Raw genomic sequence first — 20,117 nt, 5'->3', positions numbered from 1 at the left:
TTTCCCAGCAGGCAATGGAAATCCCGCGCCGCAAACGTCATATGAATAACCAGGATGGACAAACTTCATCAGTTTTGCGCGGGCATGGGTCAAAGTTCCTGGGCTGTCCTTGGTGTTCTTCCACCAACAAGCTAATGGGGCGGAGCTTCAGCCATAAAAACCGAGCTCAGACGGAAAGGACGCATTCTTCCAAGCCCACTCAGCAAGATGTGGGTCGCCGGACTGCTGCTGGCCGTACTGCTGCTGGCGGTCCTCCGCAGAGTTTACGTGGGTCTCTTCGGCGGAAGATCCCCGAACCCCTTCGCCAAGGATGTCAAGCGACCACCTGAGCCCCTGGTGACCGACAAGGAGGCCAGGAAGAAGGTTCTCAAACAAGGTCAGCTGGAGGGACTGTGGGTTCCAGTCTCTCGGGCCCTTTGCTCATGCAGGGCACGGACCTCCGTCTCCCCATTAAAAAAAAAAAAAAAAAAAAAAAAAAGTACTGGGAAAACTCACTTGCACACGGAGGCTCCACAGCTCAGTGTTCTTTGCTCCTGAAGGTTTGGGTGCAGGCACTAGTTACCCTTGGCACGCCAAGATGTTGGCATAACCTAGTCCCAGCTTGTCCGGTTGGAATCTGTTCGGCTAACAGCTCACACAGAATAAGACACCTTTCCCCTACTTGGTTCTAGAATCAACTTTTTCCTATGCTCCTGTGCAAGTTCGGGGGTATTGGGGAGCAGCACAGAAAATTTTCCCAGCAAGCGGTTTGACAGGGAAAGTGTCGTAGTCTCAGTTAATAGGATTGAAACTTGACTATAAAACTTCCGAGTTCCACTACTGCTTCGGGATAAGAACCTTACTGTCCAGTCAACCAGCTATCATTAAAACATGTGTAGAGTTGCCTCCAAGGTTTTTGGTTTTTGTGTTTTTGAGACAGGTCTCTCTTTTGCACCAGAGCTGGCTTCAAACTCACTATGAAGCCTCGAGTCAAGCTTGGAGCAGCCCTTCAGCTTTTGGGATCACAAGAATGCATCCACATGCCTGGCCTTCAAAGTTTTAAGGAAACGTTGGAGCTGGGAAAAGTGGTGTAACATTTTAATTCCAGCCTGGACTATACAGTGAGACCCTGTCTCTACAAACACCAAAACAACCAAAACCCTCAAATGTAAAACCTTCAGAAAACAAACAAGGATCTCTTGTTTGACCTCCAAGGACCTCTTGCTTGTAAATTTTAGCCTAGGGTAGCCTCAACTCACTATCGAAGACTGACCTTGAACTCCTGATACTTGTGTGTCTACTTCCTAAGGCATACCACAACCAGTTATTTTATGGTTACTGTTTGTGGATTTGGGGAGGGGTGAAGATCTTATACTTGTATCCCAGGCTAGCTTAGAACTTGCTACGTAGGCCCAGCATACCTCAAACCTACAGCGATTCTCCTACCCTCAGCAAGATTACAGATGGTGGGATTACAGATATAAACTACCATGGCTTGAGAAGTGAATTTTTTTTTTTTTTTTTTTTTGAGATAGTGTATCTCTATGTAGTTCTGGCTGTCTTGGAACTTGCTATATAGACCAGGCTGGCCTTGAATTCACTAATATTCTTCTTCCTCTGCCTCCTGAGTGCTAGGACTAAAGCTGAGAGCCCCTATTCCTGGCCTTGGGCAGTGATTTTTTTTTTTTTCACTGAAAGGAATTTTTTATTTTTAAAATTTCATTTAATTTAGCATGGTGGTGGCAGTGCACATCTTTAGTTCCAGCACTTGGGAGGCAGAGGCAGGCAGATCTCTGTGAGTTCGAGGCCGGCCTGGTCTACAGAGTGAGTTCCAGGACAGCCAAGGCTACACAGAGAATCCCTGTTTCGAAAAAGCCAAAAAAAAATTTTTTTTTTAATTTTATTTTATGAACAGTGGTATGAAGGTGTTGAACTAGAGTTACAGACAGTTGTGAGCTACCATGTGGGTGCTGGGACTTGAACCTGAGTCCTCTGGAAGAGCATTCAGTTGCTTTTAATGGCTGAACCATCTCTGCAGCCTGACTTTTTTCTCTCTCCTTTTTAAAAAAAAAAAAAAATTATTTTTTATTTTTTTTTTGGAATTGTAACTGGGCAGTGATTTTTAATAAACAGGTTTTGCTGGACATAGGGGCACATTCCTGTAATCCCAGTGCTGGGGAGGAGAGGCTGGTGGATCTCTACATAGGGAGTTCCAGGCCAGTTAGTGAAACCCTGTCTCCAAAAAACCCAAATCAAGGAAAGTAAATAAATAAAGGAGGGAATGAAGGAAGAGAACAGGAGAAGACAACAAAAAACAAGTCTTGTGTTGGACATGCTTTCCAGTTTGGTTCTGTTAGGTGTCCTGCCTTTTGTAGCTGGTGCTGTGTGACTTCTCAGAGTAACAGCTCTGAGCAGCCCCGCCTGCCCTACCTCCATTGGCATTCAAAGAAACTCAGTTCTCTGAACCTCCAACACACACACACACACACACACACACACACACCATCGTTCCCTTTCCTTGCTTGCATTCATAGAAATGTCTGCACTTAGATTACAATGCCTGTACTGGTGCCATCTTTCTGGTTTTGTTCTACAGTAGTTAGCTGAATCCTACTTTCTTTGAAAGGTATGAAAATCCCCACGTACATAGTAGGGGTTAAGACCCAGATCATCACTGTTTATTTTGCCTGCCTGGTCCTGAGTATTCCCTGGTAAAGTGTTTTGAGGCATCTTAATCAAGAATTCTGTGCTGACCTCCAATTCAGCTGTATAACTGAGGATGACCTTGAACTCCTAATCCACCTTCCAAGTGCTGGGCTCAGGAGTGCACCACCATGCCCAGCTTGCCTTAGAGATTTCTTACAGAGTACCAGCTAGAGAAGCCCCCTCCGGCTTCTCTGACACCCCTGCCTTCCTGTCCTCGGAGAAGCCCACCTCTGTCTCCCTCCTACAGCATTCTCAGTCAGTCGAGTACCAGAGAAGCTGGATGCCGTGGTGATTGGCAGTGGCATTGGGGGGCTGGCCTCAGCTGCGATTCTGGCTAAAGCTGGCAAAAGAGTCCTTGTACTGGAGCAGCATAGCAAGGCAGGAGGCTGCTGTCACACCTTCGGGAAAAATGGCCTTGAATTTGACACTGGTAAGGCTTTTGTGGAAAAGGGTTGGGAACATGGCTCTGTCTTTAGAAGGCTGGGAATGGGCACTATGGAGTGATATGGGGCACACACAATAGAGTAATTTTGGGGCACCTCTATGTTTTGGAGGTCCCAACTTCTTTCTGGGCATCTCCATTTCTGTCTGGCCTGGCAAGCATTGGGTGGTATATATTCTGGCACATTCCTATAGAAAGGGTGGGCAGCCCTCTCTGGGCATGAACTTGGCCACACAGGGAAACCTCTTCCTTACTGGGCACATTTCCAGGGTGATGACCTCTTCCTTACTGGGCACATTTCCAGGGTGATGACCTCTTCCTTACTGGGCACATTTCCAGGGCCCGATCCCCTTATCTCTGTGCCTCCTTTTCTTTCCACCTCCCAACAGGAATCCATTATATTGGACAAATGCAGGAGGGCAACCTTGGCCGTTTCATCTTGGACCAGATCACTGAAGGGCAGCTGGACTGGGCCCCCATGGCCTCCCCTTTTGACCTGATGATACTAGAAGGGCCCGATGGCCGAAAGGAGTTTCCCATGTACAGTGGGAGGGAAAAATACATCCGAGGCCTTAAGGAGAAGTTCCCCAAGGAAGAAGCTGTCATTGACAAGTACATGGAGCTAGTTAAGGTAGCATGCACCACAATCAGCATCCCCAGTTTATTTCCAACAAGATTGACTTTTTCTTTGGTGAAGTAAGTGGTTGGGGGGACTGAGTTGGGGAGGCAGGCAGGCATGTCTGTCTTGAATCCAGTGTACACTTGCATATATATGCCTGGGCCCTGCCAGACTCTTCAGCTGCTACCCTCACTCTGGCCGCTAGATGGTACCCCTGGGAAGTCAGGCTTTGAGGGAGTCCTGAGAAGAACCAGACTCTTTGTTTTGTGATTTTTGAGACAGAGTCTCACAATGTAGCCCTGACTGGCCTGGAACTTAGATCCTCCTGCCTCTGCTGGGTGTATGCTCTGCGTCACACCTGGCTTCTGGACCAGGATATTTGAAAAGAATTTGAGGACTGGAGACAGCTCACACTCGTTAACATGTATAAAACTCTGCACTAGATTCCAAGCACCCCTTAAACTGGGCATGTCATCCTAGTACTCAAGAGGCAGAAGCAGGAGGATTTGGAGTTCAAGGTCACTGGGATACATGGAACTCCATATAAAAAACCATATTGGGGGGGCAGGAAATGGAAGAGCAAGTATAGTCTCATTTTAGTGTGAAGAATGAGAAAAATTTAGGGTCAGTTTTTTTGCTGTTATTGTTTTATGGTGAGGGAGACAGTCCTGGCTTGAGTGTCAGTGTGTAGCTCTGGTTGCCCTTGAACTCATGGCAATCCTCCTGCCTTAGCATCTCAACTGTTGAGATCACAAGCCTGAGCCACCATGCCTGCCCAGCTTAAATTTTTTTAAGTCTAAAAATTCAGACACGAGTGAGTGTTGCTGGGCCAACAATCAGTACTGGCTGTCGGTGTGGTGCCTAGGCTACAGAGGTTGAAGATTCCCCTTACCTGTCTTTCCCCAGGTGGTATACCGCGGTGCCTTCCACGCCATCCTGCTGAAGTTCCTCCCGTTGACCTTGACTCAGCTCCTCCACAAGTTTGGGCTGCTGACTCGTTTCTCTCCCTTCTGCCGAGCATCTACCCAGAGCCTGGCCCAGGTTCTGCAGCAGCTCGGGGCTTCCCCTGAGCTCCAGGCTGTTCTCAGCTACATCTTCCCCACTTACGGTGGGTAGCTACTGGCCCAGGCTCTTCTAAGCTGCTGCCCTCCCAGCTTTTGGTCTCTCTTTCCCATCTGCCTAGCTGACAAGCCAGAACAGAGTAAGGTCTACTGGAGTTTGAAGAGAAGGGCTGAGAAGTCTGACCCCTGCTGGACTCTGGTAGAAATTCTTTTTTATCTACTTCGTAGTCAAGGACGCCCTTAAATTCCTGATCCTTCTGCCTCCACCTCAGTAGTGCTAGGATTATTGGTATATGCCACGATGCCTGGTTTATGTGGTGCTGGAGATCAAATCAGACCTTCCTGCATGCATCCTGCTAATTGAGCTACATCCCCAGTACATTTTCTTCCCCACATCCCTTTCCCTTCTGAGACAGGTTCTGACTTTGTTCAGGCTGGTCTGGAACTCTCCGTACCTGAGTCTGGCTTTGAATCAATGATCCTTCCATTTTAGCTTTTGAGTGTTGAGATCATAGGCATGTACTGTCACACTGCTCAAGTCACACACTCACACACTCTTTAGCCAACAGCATCAGTGACTTCCCTGGTCTTGGCAGAGTAGTGGTTTTCGGGGAGTATTATTTATATTCCCACTAAACTTAGTATCTTCCCTGGGCCTTCGGGAGCATTTGGATCCTGGGATGGACTCATGTGGCCCTTTACAGGAAGCCCTGTTTCTTCCTGCATGGCACCAAGTGACTACTCTTGCCTGCTCACCTTTTCTATCCTTCTTCCTTTGTAGGAGTAACCCCCAGCCACACTACCTTTTCCTTGCATGCTCTGCTGGTTGAACACTACATACAAGGGGCATATTACCCCCGAGGAGGTTCCAGTGAGATTGCCTTCCATATCATCCCCGTGATTCAGCAGGCCGGGGGTGCAGTCCTCACCCATGCCACTGTACAGAGTGTGCTGCTGGACTCTGATGGGCGAGCCTGTGGTAAGAGAGCTGCACTGAGCTGTGGGGTCAGTGGGCTGGGGTGAAAGAGACTTGGAGTCTCCCTATAGATGAGCCAGCATGTTCATGCAAGGTAAGAGGCTGGAGTCTAGGCTGGTGAGATAGCTCAGTGGATAATGTTCCAGCCACTAGTCCTGATGACCTCAGTTTGATTCCTACAGTCTACATGTTGGAAGGAGGGAACTGACCCTGCAAGTTGTCCTCTTAGCTCCACATGAGGACTGCAGCACCTCACCCCCACACAAAATAAAGGAAGAAAAATACAATTTTTACAAAAGGTCAGGTTTGGCATAAAGGTTTTATGAGAATAGCCAGAGATGATGTTGGACACACAGGCTACAGCAGATCACAGAAACTGGTGCTTCATGAAGGTTGAGTCATCCGGGGAGTATTGTGGATGTAGAACTTGGCGGCAGTGAAGGAGGGCCCACAACTCCATAGAACCAGTGTTCTTGGGACGGCGAGACATGGCTAAAGATAAGCAGGTCCATATGGGTGGGCGGGCAGAGCTAGAGAAGGCAAGCACAGGCGCAGTTGAGCCCAGGCCTGCTTTGCTTAGGAACTTCCAGGGCTGAGAAAGTAGGGTCTGCCCTAGGAGACATCTGCACAGTGTGGCTATACGCAGAACTGATGTTTTGAGGCAGGGTCTCATGTGGTCCAGGCTAGCCTCAAATTCACTAGCTAGCTGAAGCTGTCCTTAGAACTCCTGATTGTGCTGCTTCTACCTCCTAAATGTTAGCATTACAGGCATACGTCACCATGCCACGGCTACAACTATAGCCTTGAGAGAAATGTATTTGAGGCTTTCCAGGAGTTTATTTGTTTTATGGGGGGTAGGGGTGCACTGAACCTAGGGCCTCACACATGCTAGACAAGGGCTATACCACTGAGCTACATCCCCAGCCCTTAAGTGTTTTTCCATTGGCACAGAGGCTGCGCTTTAATTTGCTGCTGTCTTAGCCAGCAAACGTGGCCCCGCAGTTACTGGCCCTCTTCTCTGGCAGTGGCCCAGCTATTCAGGCTGCAGCCGGGCGGGAGTTCTGTTCCCGCAGGCACTGGCTATGTTGCTGCCCAAATATAGCGTTAAACTAAGTCTGTATTGTTCTAATTATCAACAAGACTTGGGGGTTGAAGGCTGGGGTAAGCTCAGAGAGGTAGAGGAGCAGCTAGCCGACCATCTCTTTTTGCCGGCATCTCCAAGAGAGTATTCTTCCGCTCTGCCAAAACAAAAGAACCTGTGCTACACTAAGCCCCTCCTACTACTTCCCGTGCGTTTATCATCTTACAGATACCCTATGACTCTCTATGATTACTTTCTGTCTCCTGACCCTAGGTTGATTATTTAATTAATGCAGATGCAAACTTGGGGCTCAGAGTGTGATCAAATATCCCACAACACTTGAGAGGTCTGGAGAAGGATATAGGCCCTTCTCTTTTTCTTCTTGAACTCCCAGAAGCTCAGCCACCTTCTTGTGCCTGCAGGTGTCAGTGTGAAGAAGGGACAGGAGCTGGTGAGTATCTACTGTCCCGTTGTCATCTCCAGTGCAGGACTGTTCAACACCTACCAGCACTTACTGCCAGAGAGTGTCCGCTGCCTGCCAGGTAAGAGGCTGGTCTTCCAAACTGACATGTCCTCTGTGGAGCTTATCACTCAGCCTGGGTTATAACTCTTCTAGGGCACCTCCCTGACTGACTATCTCTGGTCTGTGTTACCAGCACCACAACATTTACATTTGGGGAACCCAGGACCACACGGGAATAGGCCCTTCACAGAGGCAGTGGCAGAGCTCTGAGGGCCCTGTTCTGTCAGATGCAAATGTCTGGACTCTATACTTCGGGTTGAGAAACCAAAGCCTGTATATTTGCCTTCCTTTGCCTGAGGACTTCAATAGAAAGGGACTCACTTAAAGGGGGAGAGGGCTGGGGATGAAATTCAGTTGAGTAGAGTGCTTGCCTACCTAGCATGCATCAAGCCCTGGTTTTGATCCCCAGAACCAGGCAAGACAGCGGTGGTGGATTTTGCTGTAATCCCAGCACCCTGAAGGTGGAGGCAGGGAGATAGGAAATTCAAGGTCATCCTTGGCTCCATGAGACCCTGCCTCAGCAAAAAAAAACAAAAAAAAAACAAAAAACAAGGGTCGTTGAGCGTTGAGCTGGTTCCAAGAGTAAAAAAGCACTTGCTGCTAAGTCTGGAGATTTGAGTTAGGTCCTCAGAGTGGAAGAAGATCACCAAGTTGTCCTCTGACTTCACCCTGCACATGCAGACGTGCACGTATCCATGCACGCCTGCAATTAAAAAAAGAAAAATCTAAACATCTAAAGAAGAGGATGGAGACAGCCTGCTTGTCCAGGGGTGCTGTGAGTTAGCTGTGCTGGGAGCCAGCACCTACGTCTAAAGGTGCACAGAGCAGAGGTGGAAAGAGTCTGAGGCTATGTTTGACATGGTCAGGAAGAGACAGACGAGCAGGACCCTGGAGATATAGCTGTAAAAAGAGCTAGGTCTCTGTCTGTCCTAGCTGGCAGCTGAGTAGCAAGCTGCAGATGAGAAAAGGAACATCCAGAGGCTGTCCTGGCAGGGAGGAGCTGTCTGGCCACAGCTCCTGCAGTGCAATCCTCTCGGGCTCTCTCTCCAGATGTGAAGAAGCAGCTGGCAATGGTACGGCCCGGCATGAGCATGTTCTCAATTTTCATCTGCCTGAGAGGCACCAAGGAGGAATTGAAGCTTCCGTCCACCAACTACTATGTTTATTTTGACACAGACATGGACAAAGCGTAAGATGTGGGGGGTTGGGGAAGACTGATGGCACTGGACCTTAACCACAAGACCCCGCTTCCACCCTTGATACAGTTCGATATGTATTGAAGGAGGAGGTGCACAGTCCCCAGTGTACCCCTAGAAAGGCTTCTTATACCAAAGCTGCGTCTGTTTCACCCCGTGGGGAATATGGCCTTGGGCAGGGGTGGGGTAGGGGGTGGCCTAGAGATTGGCAGTCACACACCCCCTCATCCACAGGATGAAACGCTATGTCTCTATGCCCAAGGAAAAGGCTCCAGAACACATTCCCCTCATTTTCATTGCCTTCCCATCAAGCAAGGACCCAACCTGGGAGGACCGATTCCCAGGTAGGGCTCTAGGTCCAGGGGAGTTGGGTGTGGGCGGGGGAGGACCAGGCTGCAGTGACATGGCCTTACCCCTGCAGACCAGTCCACAGTGACTATGCTGGTCCCCATGGCCTTCGAGTGGTCCAGGGGAGTTGGGTGTGGGCGGGGGAGGACCAGGCTGCAGTGACATGGCCTTACCCCTGCAGACCGGTCCATAGTGACTATGCTGGTCCCCATGGCCTTTGAGTGGTCCAGGGGAGTTGGGTGTGGGCGGGGGAGGACCGGGCTGTAGTGACATGGCCTTGTCCCTGCAGACCGGTCCACAATGACTGTGCTGGTCCCCATGGCCTTCGAGTGGTTCGAGGAATGGCAGGAAGAGCCAAAGGGCAAGCGGGGTGCTGACTATGAGACCCTCAAAAGCGCCTTTCTGGAGGCCTCCATGTCCGTGGTCATGAAACTGTTCCCACAGCTGGAGGGCAAGGTAGGGCTGACATACAGAGTGCTTGGTCTTTTCTTGGGTTCAGGAATAAAGCCTGAGGTAACAAGAGTCCCAAGGAAGGAGCAGCCCTTACAGTTCCCTTGCTCATTCTGCCCTGCCCTTTTGCCTCCTTAGGTGGAGAGTGTGACTGGAGGATCCCCACTGACCAACCAGTACTATCTGGCTGCTCCCCGAGGTGCTACCTATGGGGCTGACCATGACCTGGCTCGTCTGCATCCCCGTGCAATGGCTTCCCTAAGAGCTCAAACCCCCATCCCCAACCTCTACCTGACAGGTACAGTGCCTCACTTTGCTAGGACCTGGGCTTCCCTGGCAGTCTTCTGTTCTCATCCTCAGGGCTCATTGTCCCCTTCAGCTCCCATACCAGGAGCTGGGCTGCCTCGGCTGATTACAGTCCTGGGGTCTAGCTGAAGCTGTCTCTCTTTGGGTGGCCTTGATGTGGAGGCACGAACACAAGAACCCTGGCTCTATCCTCATATGGGTAGGTATTTCATGGGTCACCGTTTTTGCCTTCTAGGCCAAGATATCTTCACCTGTGGGCTGATGGGGGCCCTACAAGGGGCCTTGCTGTGCAGCAGCGCCATCCTGAAGCGGAACTTGTACTCAGATCTGCGGGCTCTTGGCTCAAAGGTCCAGGCACAAAAGAAGAAGAAGAAGTAGTCCACTCAGAGATAAGCCAGAGGAATGGCACCTTCCCCAACGTCTTCCTCATGGCGTCCTCCTGCAGCACTTTTGTGCATATACCCAAACCACTTTGTTTCTGATAACTGCTGTAAATCAAGTTCTTCACCTTTGCACCTTGCATTTCTACTTAAGGCCTAGTGTGGGCTGCATAAAATATCTCTGCTTGACCTTGTAAACAGACCTAATATCACTACAAGTTTGACTGTAATGTCTAACTACTAACTTTCATTTCTTTATATCCTGGTAGTTGGTAATAATAACATTCAAGGATTAGCAAATTGCATTACATTGTTAAATGAACTGCGTAGGTGCAATATCTCGCACAAGATTAGAAATATATGTACAGCATTTTCTAACAAAATCAATCTCAAATTTGTATAAATATATATAATTTGTATGCAGTATACAAAAATCCAATCCAATGTAAAATATTTAAAAAACTAGTAGCTCTTCGCCTTTGCACCTTGCATTTCTACTTAAGGCCTAGTGTGGGCTGCATTGTCTCACGATGAAGAATGCTCCCATGCCTTCCCCACACAACTCTAAGCAAGGGTCAGGCACCAGAACCCAAGGGTGTTGGCTATTGGAGTAGGTTGGTCTAGTCCTGCCCTTGAGGTTTTTGCTCCTACTCTAGTGTTGTGCTCTGTCTGTCCTATCAATGGAAAGGATGACTAGCATGGGTTTCGGTGGCAACTCTCTCAAAGTGAGCCAAGAAACTCCCAGCCTTAAGCTTTGTCCTCCGATAGAAGCAGGCTGAAGGAGCGTTCCAATCAAAGACATACCAAAAGATACCACTGCACCAACAAAATGAGATTTTGACTAGAGAATGGCCAGCCTGGTAGGGAGGGGACAAGAGTGGAGACGTTGGGTCCAAATACAGGAAGCCCAATGTGCACAGAGCCTAGAGATGGCATTTGTAGTTGCGGACACATAGTAAAAACTGTATTGTTTTCCAAAATGCTTGGAATCAGAATTCCTTCAGATTTTGTAGTATTTGCATATATATGAGATAACGTGGGGAATGGGATCCAGGACTAACCTCAAATTCATTTGTTTCATATACACAGACCAGGCATGACATCTTATGTAATATTTTGAAAACTTATGAACATTCCATTACCTGTCATATGAATTCATGTTATTAAAAAAAGCTTGCTTTGGATTTTAGAATGGGGATTCTCAACCTATATGAATAAATGGGAAAGTGGGTAAAAGTTTAAAATCTTTCACTTATGTTAAACAGGTACCAATTTTAGTTCATTTAAATATAGAATTAATACATGTAATTTTTCAATGCTTTTATATCTGAAGTTTATTTTGGTTTTTGTTCAATAATGACATGAAACTACACTGAGATGCCATTTACAGAAGCTCAGTAAAACATACTGAAAAATACTTATTATACCACAATAAGCTTTAAAAAAATAAAATTAAATCATTATAGTTAAGTTACAAAAAAGGTGAAAATACAAAACATGACTAACAGTGGCAATCTACTAATGGGTAAACAAAACAAGGAAAATAATGTCAACAGTCACTCATTTACTAAACATGGTAGTTTGAATTAAATTCCGATCACAGTGTGAGGAGGCCACCTTCATGGCTAGTTTGCTATGTTATGCAAGCTGAGGAGTTTCTCAAACTACAGAGTTTCTAAGCTAAAATACTTAGGAGAGTCACATCTGAGCAGGGAGCTAAATGAACTGAGAGTCATCCTGATGTAGCTAGATAAAACTTCAACATCTCTTTACAGCTTTCTTTTGTTTTTTGAGACAGGCTCTCACTGTGTAACTTTGGCTGCCTCGAACTTGCTATTCTAGACCAGGCTGGCCTCAAACTCACAGAGATCTGGATTCTTGCCTCTGCCTCCTGAGTGCTGGGTTTAAAGCCTTCCTTCACCACGCCCATCTCCTCACAGGTTTCTTATGGCAATGCCAAAATGAACCTTCCTAGCAAGAGTTTATGTCAAGGAACAACACAGTAACACACTTAGTTTGGTCCAGAAGTGGCTTCTATAATCCACAGCAGGAAAATAAACTATTACCATCTAGGACAAGCAGGTTCCCCTTAAGAAACTGCCCTTCAGCCAAAAGCTGTGCAGGAGAGCAAGCTTAGAATAGTCTACAGAGTGCTACTTGAGGCTTCCTACATGCCAGCCCAGCCCCTGGTGTGGATGCCTCAGTTGGGCCATCTGCACACTCTAGGAAAATATGCTTCAAGTACTCTACCTTTAAAAAACAGTCCTGAAACTGACTTTTCTTAGGTGGGAGCCATCTCCTTACAGTGCAACTCTGTCAGCACAAGAGACATCTGTCCGCAGTCCAGGGGGGAGGCTTTGTACACTCTGGCAATATTTCATGTGTATGTCCACTTGCTGGCAATCTTGGTTCCTGAAAATCAATTTTTCTTCTTGCCCCTCAAAAGCAAAGTCAACAAGTATAAGGTCACAGAACCAGTATCCAGGTATTGCTGTGTGACCCTAGGTTTCAGTTACATCTCCAACAAGAAATCTGACCCCTGAAGTCCCTGGGGGCTTTCACAACACTAGACAGATAAAACAATGACAATGGCTGTCTCTCAGGGCTTAGTTTTCTTGGGGAGATCATAGCAACATCAGAACTAGTCATGGTGAAGTTCCAAGATGAGGGAGACAAAAAGAAGCTATCTGTGGAATGAGAAAAGCTAGGAAGGAACGTAAGCATGGGAGCTAAGTCCTTCAAAACACAAGGACCTGGTTTGTAAGCTGAAAGGAAGGGGAAAGCCTAATCATAGAGCAACCATGAGAAGCTGGAATACAGAGGCCATGATGAGGGCAGAGGCAGAGAAGCAGTGTGGGCTTGAATGATGAAGCCAAGGAATCTAGTCTAGAATACAACTTCAGACAGAAGCTTCAGACCAGGGCACACATTCTAGAAAGATCAATGTTTCCAAAACTGGCATGAGAAAAGATCAGGAGAACAAAATGGAGAGTATATTTAGATACTTTCTTTAAAAAAGGTGGGTGGGGTGGGACTTCTGTGATAAGAAAAATGTTATTAGTTTGCAGTGTGGAGTTTTCAGATGATTAAAGAAACTCAATAATAATAGGTAGAGGAGCTTCATAGGTACAAGTGAGAAATTCTGGTTGGATGAAAACCAGACAATGTTGCTGAGTTATTTAGCATATAGCAGAAGTGGGTTCTTGGGAAGTAGGCTTGGGAAGACAAAGATGAGTCAGAGAGGATAAAGAATGGATGGATTTATTGAGATAGTAAAAGCAATAGAGACCTGGCTTTGGGCACCCTGTTCCCTTCCCACCATAAGGCAAAGGACAATTGGCCAGAGACACCCAAGCTGTCAACATGCATGGACCCCAGCATCCACTATCACCAAGTGTAAGAATAAGGTGAGAAGGAGCTGTTGAATTTGGAGCTCTGTTAACTGAGTAACCTTGAAAAACAGGAGGAAAACAGACCAAGGGCGTCTAAGGTCAGGAGGAGGAGGCAAGCGATGGAAGCAACGAGAACAGGATAAGTATGGGCGTGCAGACAGGCTGGAGGGAAGCCTGCAGAGGTGCACAAACAGGTCTGAAGAGGAAGAGAAAACGGGAAGGGGGCGCTGAAGAGATGTTAGGGAAAGCTGAAGGAGCCTGAGAAAGGCTTCCTTAGCTTGGAAAGTTAAGACTTGTGCGCAGCTGAGAGAATGGTAGCAACGATCTTATTTCCAGAAGGCAACCTGCTAAGAATACAAACTTCTACTTCAAGCACAAGCTGCAGTCAGCACAGGGAAAGAACTCCAGACTGTTTCTTCTTCAGACTGACTTCTCCATCGTATTTTCCCTCATGCTTTCCACATCCCTGAGATTAGCTGAGACTCTTCTTTCTTTAGGCATGACCGTATAGACTGGAATAAAACTTCAGACGGCATAATCCAAGACATCCTCAGTAACGTCAGGGAACCTGCTTGGTTTCTTACAGTTTCATGACCAGGTGTCACAGGAGAGAAAAGATTTTACTCATTACCTTGGCATCTTGGATGGGAGGACCATTAAACCGAGCAAGAAAAGATGTGGAGCGTGTAGTTAGTTCCTAAATATCTATCTATCTACTGTAGGCAATAAAGGCGAATGGAGTTTGTGGAAACCCTCTTTTTTGCAGACCAAATCCCTTCTATGTATTTCCTTCCACAATGCATGAACCTGCCCCTTTCCAAGGAGTTCCTTCCTATTGGGGTGACTGTATGCAAGAACAAACTGGTTCAATGATCATCACCTTATTAAGCAAAACAAAGCGGAAAGCCCATGGAACAGTGACTTTACTTTAGAAACCCCGAGTTCCCTTTTATGCTAGTACACCCAAAGAGTGCAAACTTTCAGAAAAATATACAGACTGTCAGATGTGTCAGACTTTAACACTCTTTAAACTTACTACTCTGGTTTGCAGCTGAGGCCTCTGTAGAAAATGAGTGTTCAAAGCCCTCTCTGCCCATAGGCATCCCACCTTCTACACCTTGTCTAGGAAGCACCTCTCTTCAGATTCCTCCTAGAGTTGCAAAGATAAAGAGGCTATGGGAGGGTGGTCCATCATGCGGCCTGCCTAGGGTGGTGTCTTCCTTTGTTCACAGCCATGTTTCCACATGTTCCCTCCTCACACTCCAAGAAAGAAAGGATGATGGGACACACCAGCATAAAGGGAACACAAAAGCAAATAAAACATCACCAGAATACAATGTCACCAAAGTGCAGGTGCAAAATCTGAAGCAATCCCGTCTCTGCCAGCCCAGACTTGCCACCAAACCCCAGACGAAGTCAGTCTTTTCATTTCTCTTGATTCGGAAACAAATCAGCAGGGAGGACAAGGTTCTTGCAGACAAGAAAATAATCAAAGCTGAAATGAGAGCAACACATTCCATTGGTAACGTTCATCTTTTTCAGAGAAATATACTACTGCCTTATTTTGAAACTGAGGTTTAGGTGAAATGTCAGAATTAAACTCATCCACCACCACGAAACAGAGTGAACAAAAATACATGAGTCGGGGTTGGGGATTTAGCTCAGTGGTAGAGTGCTCGCCTAGCAAGCGCAAGGCCCTGGGTTCGATCCTCTCAGCTCAAAAAAAGAAAAAAGTTAGACATTTAGCTAATGTGGTAGCTAATATCTGTAATCCCAGCACTCAGGAGGCTGAGGCAGAAGGATTATGAATTTGAGGCCAGCATAGATTACATCATGAGTCCTGAGATATAGTGAAAGATTGTCTCAAAAAAAAAAAAAAAAAAGCTAGTGATTGACAGGAGAGAATGAAAGTTACTTCCTTCAGCAGGGCCCACTGGTAAGGTGCCCATGCCCCTGTGAACAACTCCTAAGGAAACTCACTGGGTCATTTTAAAAAAAGTATACTGGGAGTTGGAGAAATGGTAGTTAAGAGCACTGGCCATTTTTCCAGAGGTCCTGAGTTCAATTCCCAGCAACCACATGGGGGCTCAAAACCATCTGTAATGGGATCTGATTACCTCTTCTGGTGTGCCTGGAGATAGGTCACTCATATCCAATAAATAAATAAATTAATTTTTTTAAGTGTGCTGGAAAGACAGTTGAGCAGTTAAGAGCACATGTTGCTCTTGCAAGGAGTGGAGTTTGTTTCCTAGCACCCACACAATAGTTCACAACTATCCTTAATTCCAGTTCCAGGGGATTCAATGACTTCCATTGGCAACAGGCACACCTGTGGTACATACACATACACGCAGGCAAAACACACACCTAAAACAAAATAAATAAACCCAAAAAATGTTATAAATGTAGAGGGGGACAAGAAAGGATAACAGGGTGGTGGTAAATATTATCCAACCCCCCCACACACACACACAAACATGTAGTAAAATTGTGTAATTACTACCTGCTAATAAAGAAACAAATGATGGCAGGTAGATAGAATTAGGGCTTCTAATTTATATTCTCTGGTATTATTCTGAATAATTTTCATGTGTATTATTTTCTTTCCAACTAAAACAAAATTCAGGAGGAAAAATCCTTAAAAGTCAGTTATCAAGGAAAGTAGCAGGCTAGACCTAACTGTGAAGTTGACCTAGTTATGACAGATCTCTGAGCAGTGACTTAGTCTATGGTGCTGTGATTGGACAGGTGAACTGTTCCCTGCAGGAAGTCTTGGAAACGTTCCCGTCTGGGTCATCAACTCTTCTTTGCCAATGTCCTTCCTGTTGCTTAACAGAACAGGTGCCTGTGGTAGCAGCTAATATGACTGACTAAAAGTTACTTGTGGGGAGAACCTTCCTCAGCTCCTGCTGCTGAGGGATGGAAGGAAGGTTCCTCTCCCTGGCAATCAGAGTGGCCACAATAAGGAGGTGAAGCCTGTAGTGCTGACCTGCGTGTGGGGTTACCTGAGGTCTATGTGCTTCTGGGCTCATCTGCTTTGAGAGAGTTGTGATCTGGGACTCTGCTGCCCATAGTGTAGTCTGGAAGCATCTGGTGATCCCCAGAAATGAGGACATAGCCCATACTTAGTGAATCAGATTTGGCTTTTTTTTTTTAAAGTGTTCTGCCTTCAGGCCAGAGGAGGGCACCAAATCTCACTATAGATGGTTGTGAGCCACCATGTGGTTGCTGGGAATTGAACTCAGGACCTCTGGAAGAGCAGCCAGTGCTCTTAACCTCTGAGCCATCCCTCCAACTCCAGATTTGGCTTTTTATCACACTGCTCAATGTTTATCACAATGTTCATGTGTCAAGAGCTAAAACAGTGCAAACGTGTTTAAAAGTATATGGAATTACTATCAGGTGCTGGTGTTGCCTCTGAGTGGAAACTCAGGACAAAAACAAACAAAAGAGACAAACAAACAAAAATCACATTTTTGAGCAGATCAGTTTATCTGTCAAATGTGAGAAGTACTGAAAGGCCTCTTCTAGCTCTAACTTTGTAGATAAATATATAGTCTATGGATGGTCCTATTTGCAGTCTCCAAGGGCTGGGGACATTGACAGCAGCATCCCCAGAATTGGCCCAACTCAAGTTTCCTAGACCTGGCTCCTCCTTCCTTACCTTTAAGTTCAAACGCTGGTAGTCACTGGCCTTTGGCCTCCGAGTGACTTTGGATCTCTTTCCTTCTAGGGCAAAAGCAATAATCTGAGGAAAGGAAAAAGAAAACAAATTAACCCTTGGCTCTGTAATGATGTTCTTCGGTTCCTGAAATCGGAGGCAACTACCTAGATCCACAAAGAGGCCTATTTAACTTGTCTATACATTCTTCCCTCTCTCTCTTTTCAGTGCTGGAGTTCAAATAAAGCCTTGTGTATACTAGGCAAATGCTATATCAAGCATGGGATATAGCACTAGAGTAGAATGCTTGCCTAGCATGCACATAAGCTGAGTTCAACCTCCAGCACCACAAAAGTAATAAAATTGTAGGTTTTAAAAGGAGCTTGGTGATGTTCTAAAACAGGAAGTGGTGATGGTGTCATGGGTCTACGAGGATGCTGAACTAAAGTCCATCAAATTGTGCAAACAGGAAAATTGTATACTATGTGAATTATCTGTCAATAAAGATGTTATTTTAAAAAAAGAAAACAAACAAACAAACAAAAAAAGGAGCTTGGTTACAAGAAAATCCTTTATACTATTTAATAGGGATTAACAGATGGAGGGTGTAGCCTGTGGGAATCTGTTATGATTTAATTGCAGGGATAGAATTAAAGGTCTGTCAGTCCCCTTGCCAAAGAGCTCTAGATCAGGTCTTTAAGGGTGGGGGGAGCAGCTCATAATCACTGACTGTTTCCTATCTACAAATACATGTTTTTATCCTTCAACAACTTCACTCTGATTTACCGCGCTCATTATAAACATTTGGATGGAGAGTGAAGAATGCATTTTTACTAATGGTCTTCCCTCATTCTTTGTAGCCATATACCCAATGGCCATCACAAATTGAACTCTCCAATTAAATCAGGTTACTGAAATTATCTTCTAAATTTCATGGCTCATTAGGAAATACAATCATTTTCTCATCAGTAAAGGACATGGGTGCCACTTTATCCCCAAAGACATTTAAGCACTTTCTAGGTTTGCTCTAACTCTTGTTGGTTGCAGAAGAGCTGTCGTGGGCTTTATGTTACTGGTATTAGAGCCGATGTGACTGGAAATATTCTGTCTACAGAGAGAAGACAGTTGGGATAGAAGCTAGAAATGGTAAACTGTCTCAAGCCTGGAAAAAAGGAAAGGGGTCTACATATCAAGAACTCAGGTCCACAAAGGCTGTGAAAGATCTGAGTTCCAAGTTATGGGAGGAGAATCTCAATTAGGTCAGGTCATGATTCATGTCCAACTTGGCACTTAACAACAGAAATCACAGGAAACAAGTCACATGATGAAAACACATGACTTACAAAACTAGAGTTTTGTAAGGCCTAGCAGGGTCTGAGGAAAAACTGAAGTTGCTCTTCAAATCCTTGGAGCTCACAAGCAGATGAGTGACAGATAGGTACCCATGCTCCAAGCTCTCAGGGTTAGGGAAATCCCAGTCTCCTCTTACCTTCCGTTTGTTGTGGTAAGCAATATAGAGAACAGCAACAAGAACAGCTGCGGTCACCAGATATGCAAAGAAATGGCTGCTTTCTGCACTGGTGTTTCCAGAATTGTCCTTATAAGAATCATCCTTCTCCCCATTCATAGAGTCCATAAGTGTCTCCTCTCGGTTCTCACTGGAGGAAGGGTCCAACACCTTTTCATTCTCTTCTTCAAGTGGTGAGCCCTCTTCCGGCTCTGTATCACCCTCATCAGTCTCCTTGGTTTCCACATTTTCAGTAGGCTCTGAAGACTTGTCTCCTACCTCTGGCTTTAAAGAGAAGTCGGAGTCCCCTGCCGGTCTCTCCCCAGATTCAGTTTTGGAAGTAAGCGTTGGTTTCTGTCCTTGTTCAGCTAGGTCGGTTTCGTCAATCTTGGGAGTCTCCTTATCTGAGGTGGGTTTGGAGATGGGCTTGTCCAAATTAGCTTTTGTGGACTTGTCTGGATCATCTTTTGCGGGCTTCTGCTCAGGCTCCTCCTGTTTGGGGTCGGCTGGCGGGGGCAGCTGTGCAGTCCCAGTTGACGTTGTTTGTGCTACCTCGGGCTGATTTCTGGAACCAGCCAGCTCTTTTGCGGGGGTAACGGCTGCAGCGGCCTGCTGTCCAGATCCCGCCGAACTGGAAACTGCTGCCGCAGTCGGCTCCACCTGCGTCTCCGGGCTTCTGTTAGCGGACGGCTGCCTCTGCCCGGTCTGCCCGCTAGGCTCTTCCTGCTTAGAAGACGCTTTTTTCTCAGGAGGCGGGGACGTGGGGGGCTGACTGGAGTCTTTTTTTGTAGAAGGCTGACCCGGAGGATTATCTTGACTTGGGGTGGTGTGTGGCGTAGGAGGAGGTGGCGACTCAGCTCCTGAAACAGAAAAAGCAGTAAGTCCTCGGAAGAAAGGGCCGGGAGAAGAGAAGGGGAATTGGCGTCTCAGAGCTGGAAGAGCTCAGTGGCGATGGCCAGAGTCGGGTCAGGCACGGAGGACGCCAGCTCCGGTTGCGACCCGCCAAGGGGAAGACGGGGGAACCTAAGGGAGAGAGCGGGATGAGCTGGGGGGCAGGGGGCTTCTTACTCGCCACTGCGACACTTAGCAGGAGCAACGCAACCAGGAACCGCATCCTGTAGTCTGCGCTTCCGCCCTCTACTGCTGACGTGAGAGCGGCGCACCGGACTTCGAGCGCGTGGCCCCTCCCCTTCCGGCGGGCTGTTCCTTTTCCGGCGCGGCCCCGCCCCCGGGGGCGGGGCTCTGGGGTACTGGCAGTTGGCGGCTGTGTATTCCCATAGGGTGCCGGAAGTCGAGTCCGCTCGGTCTTCCTCCTTTTCCCAGCTCTCCGACGACCCCCGCAGTCGCTTTCCTGTTTACTCGTCCACGTGCTTTGGAAGCTGTTCTGACCCGCAGGCACTGCGCCGCCCCTCGTGGCTCGTGAAGTGGGGTCGCGGGTTCTCCGATGCTGGTGGGGCTTTTCTCACTCCACACAAAAATGTAATCTGTTC

General features: G+C 46.9%; 2 protein-coding genes across 2 annotated transcripts; one reads left to right on the top strand and one right to left on the bottom strand.

The window, feature by feature from the left end:
- Nucleotides 1-78: 78 nt before the first annotated feature.
- Nucleotides 79-10,344, top strand: Retsat (retinol saturase). The gene is made up of 11 exons (XM_036180613.1): nucleotides 79-376; nucleotides 2,933-3,115; nucleotides 3,517-3,758; nucleotides 4,653-4,854; nucleotides 5,589-5,786; nucleotides 7,287-7,406; nucleotides 8,438-8,576; nucleotides 8,818-8,927; nucleotides 9,221-9,387; nucleotides 9,520-9,679; nucleotides 9,923-10,344. Exons 1-11 carry the CDS (start codon nucleotides 208-210, stop codon nucleotides 10,063-10,065), a joined length of 1,833 nt encoding a protein of 610 aa, XP_036036506.1. The 5' UTR covers nucleotides 79-207; the 3' UTR covers nucleotides 10,066-10,344.
- A 1,031-nt stretch (nucleotides 10,345-11,375) lies between these two features.
- Nucleotides 11,376-19,792, bottom strand: Tgoln2 (trans-golgi network protein 2). Its single transcript, XM_036180612.1, has 4 exons — nucleotides 19,696-19,792; nucleotides 18,610-19,487; nucleotides 17,124-17,207; nucleotides 11,376-14,954 (listed from the first exon to the last, which is right to left on the bottom strand). Exons 1-4 carry the CDS (start codon nucleotides 19,739-19,741, stop codon nucleotides 14,949-14,951), a joined length of 1,014 nt encoding a protein of 337 aa, XP_036036505.1. The 5' UTR covers nucleotides 19,742-19,792; the 3' UTR covers nucleotides 11,376-14,948.
- Nucleotides 19,793-20,117: the final 325 nt, after the last annotated feature.

This window comes from Onychomys torridus, chromosome 3 (assembly GCF_903995425.1).
Source record: "Onychomys torridus chromosome 3, mOncTor1.1, whole genome shotgun sequence".
Classification (NCBI taxonomy): domain Eukaryota; kingdom Metazoa; phylum Chordata; class Mammalia; order Rodentia; family Cricetidae; genus Onychomys; species Onychomys torridus.
Note: the sequence above shows the minus strand (reverse complement) of the source record. Positions and strands in the feature narration are given on the sequence as shown.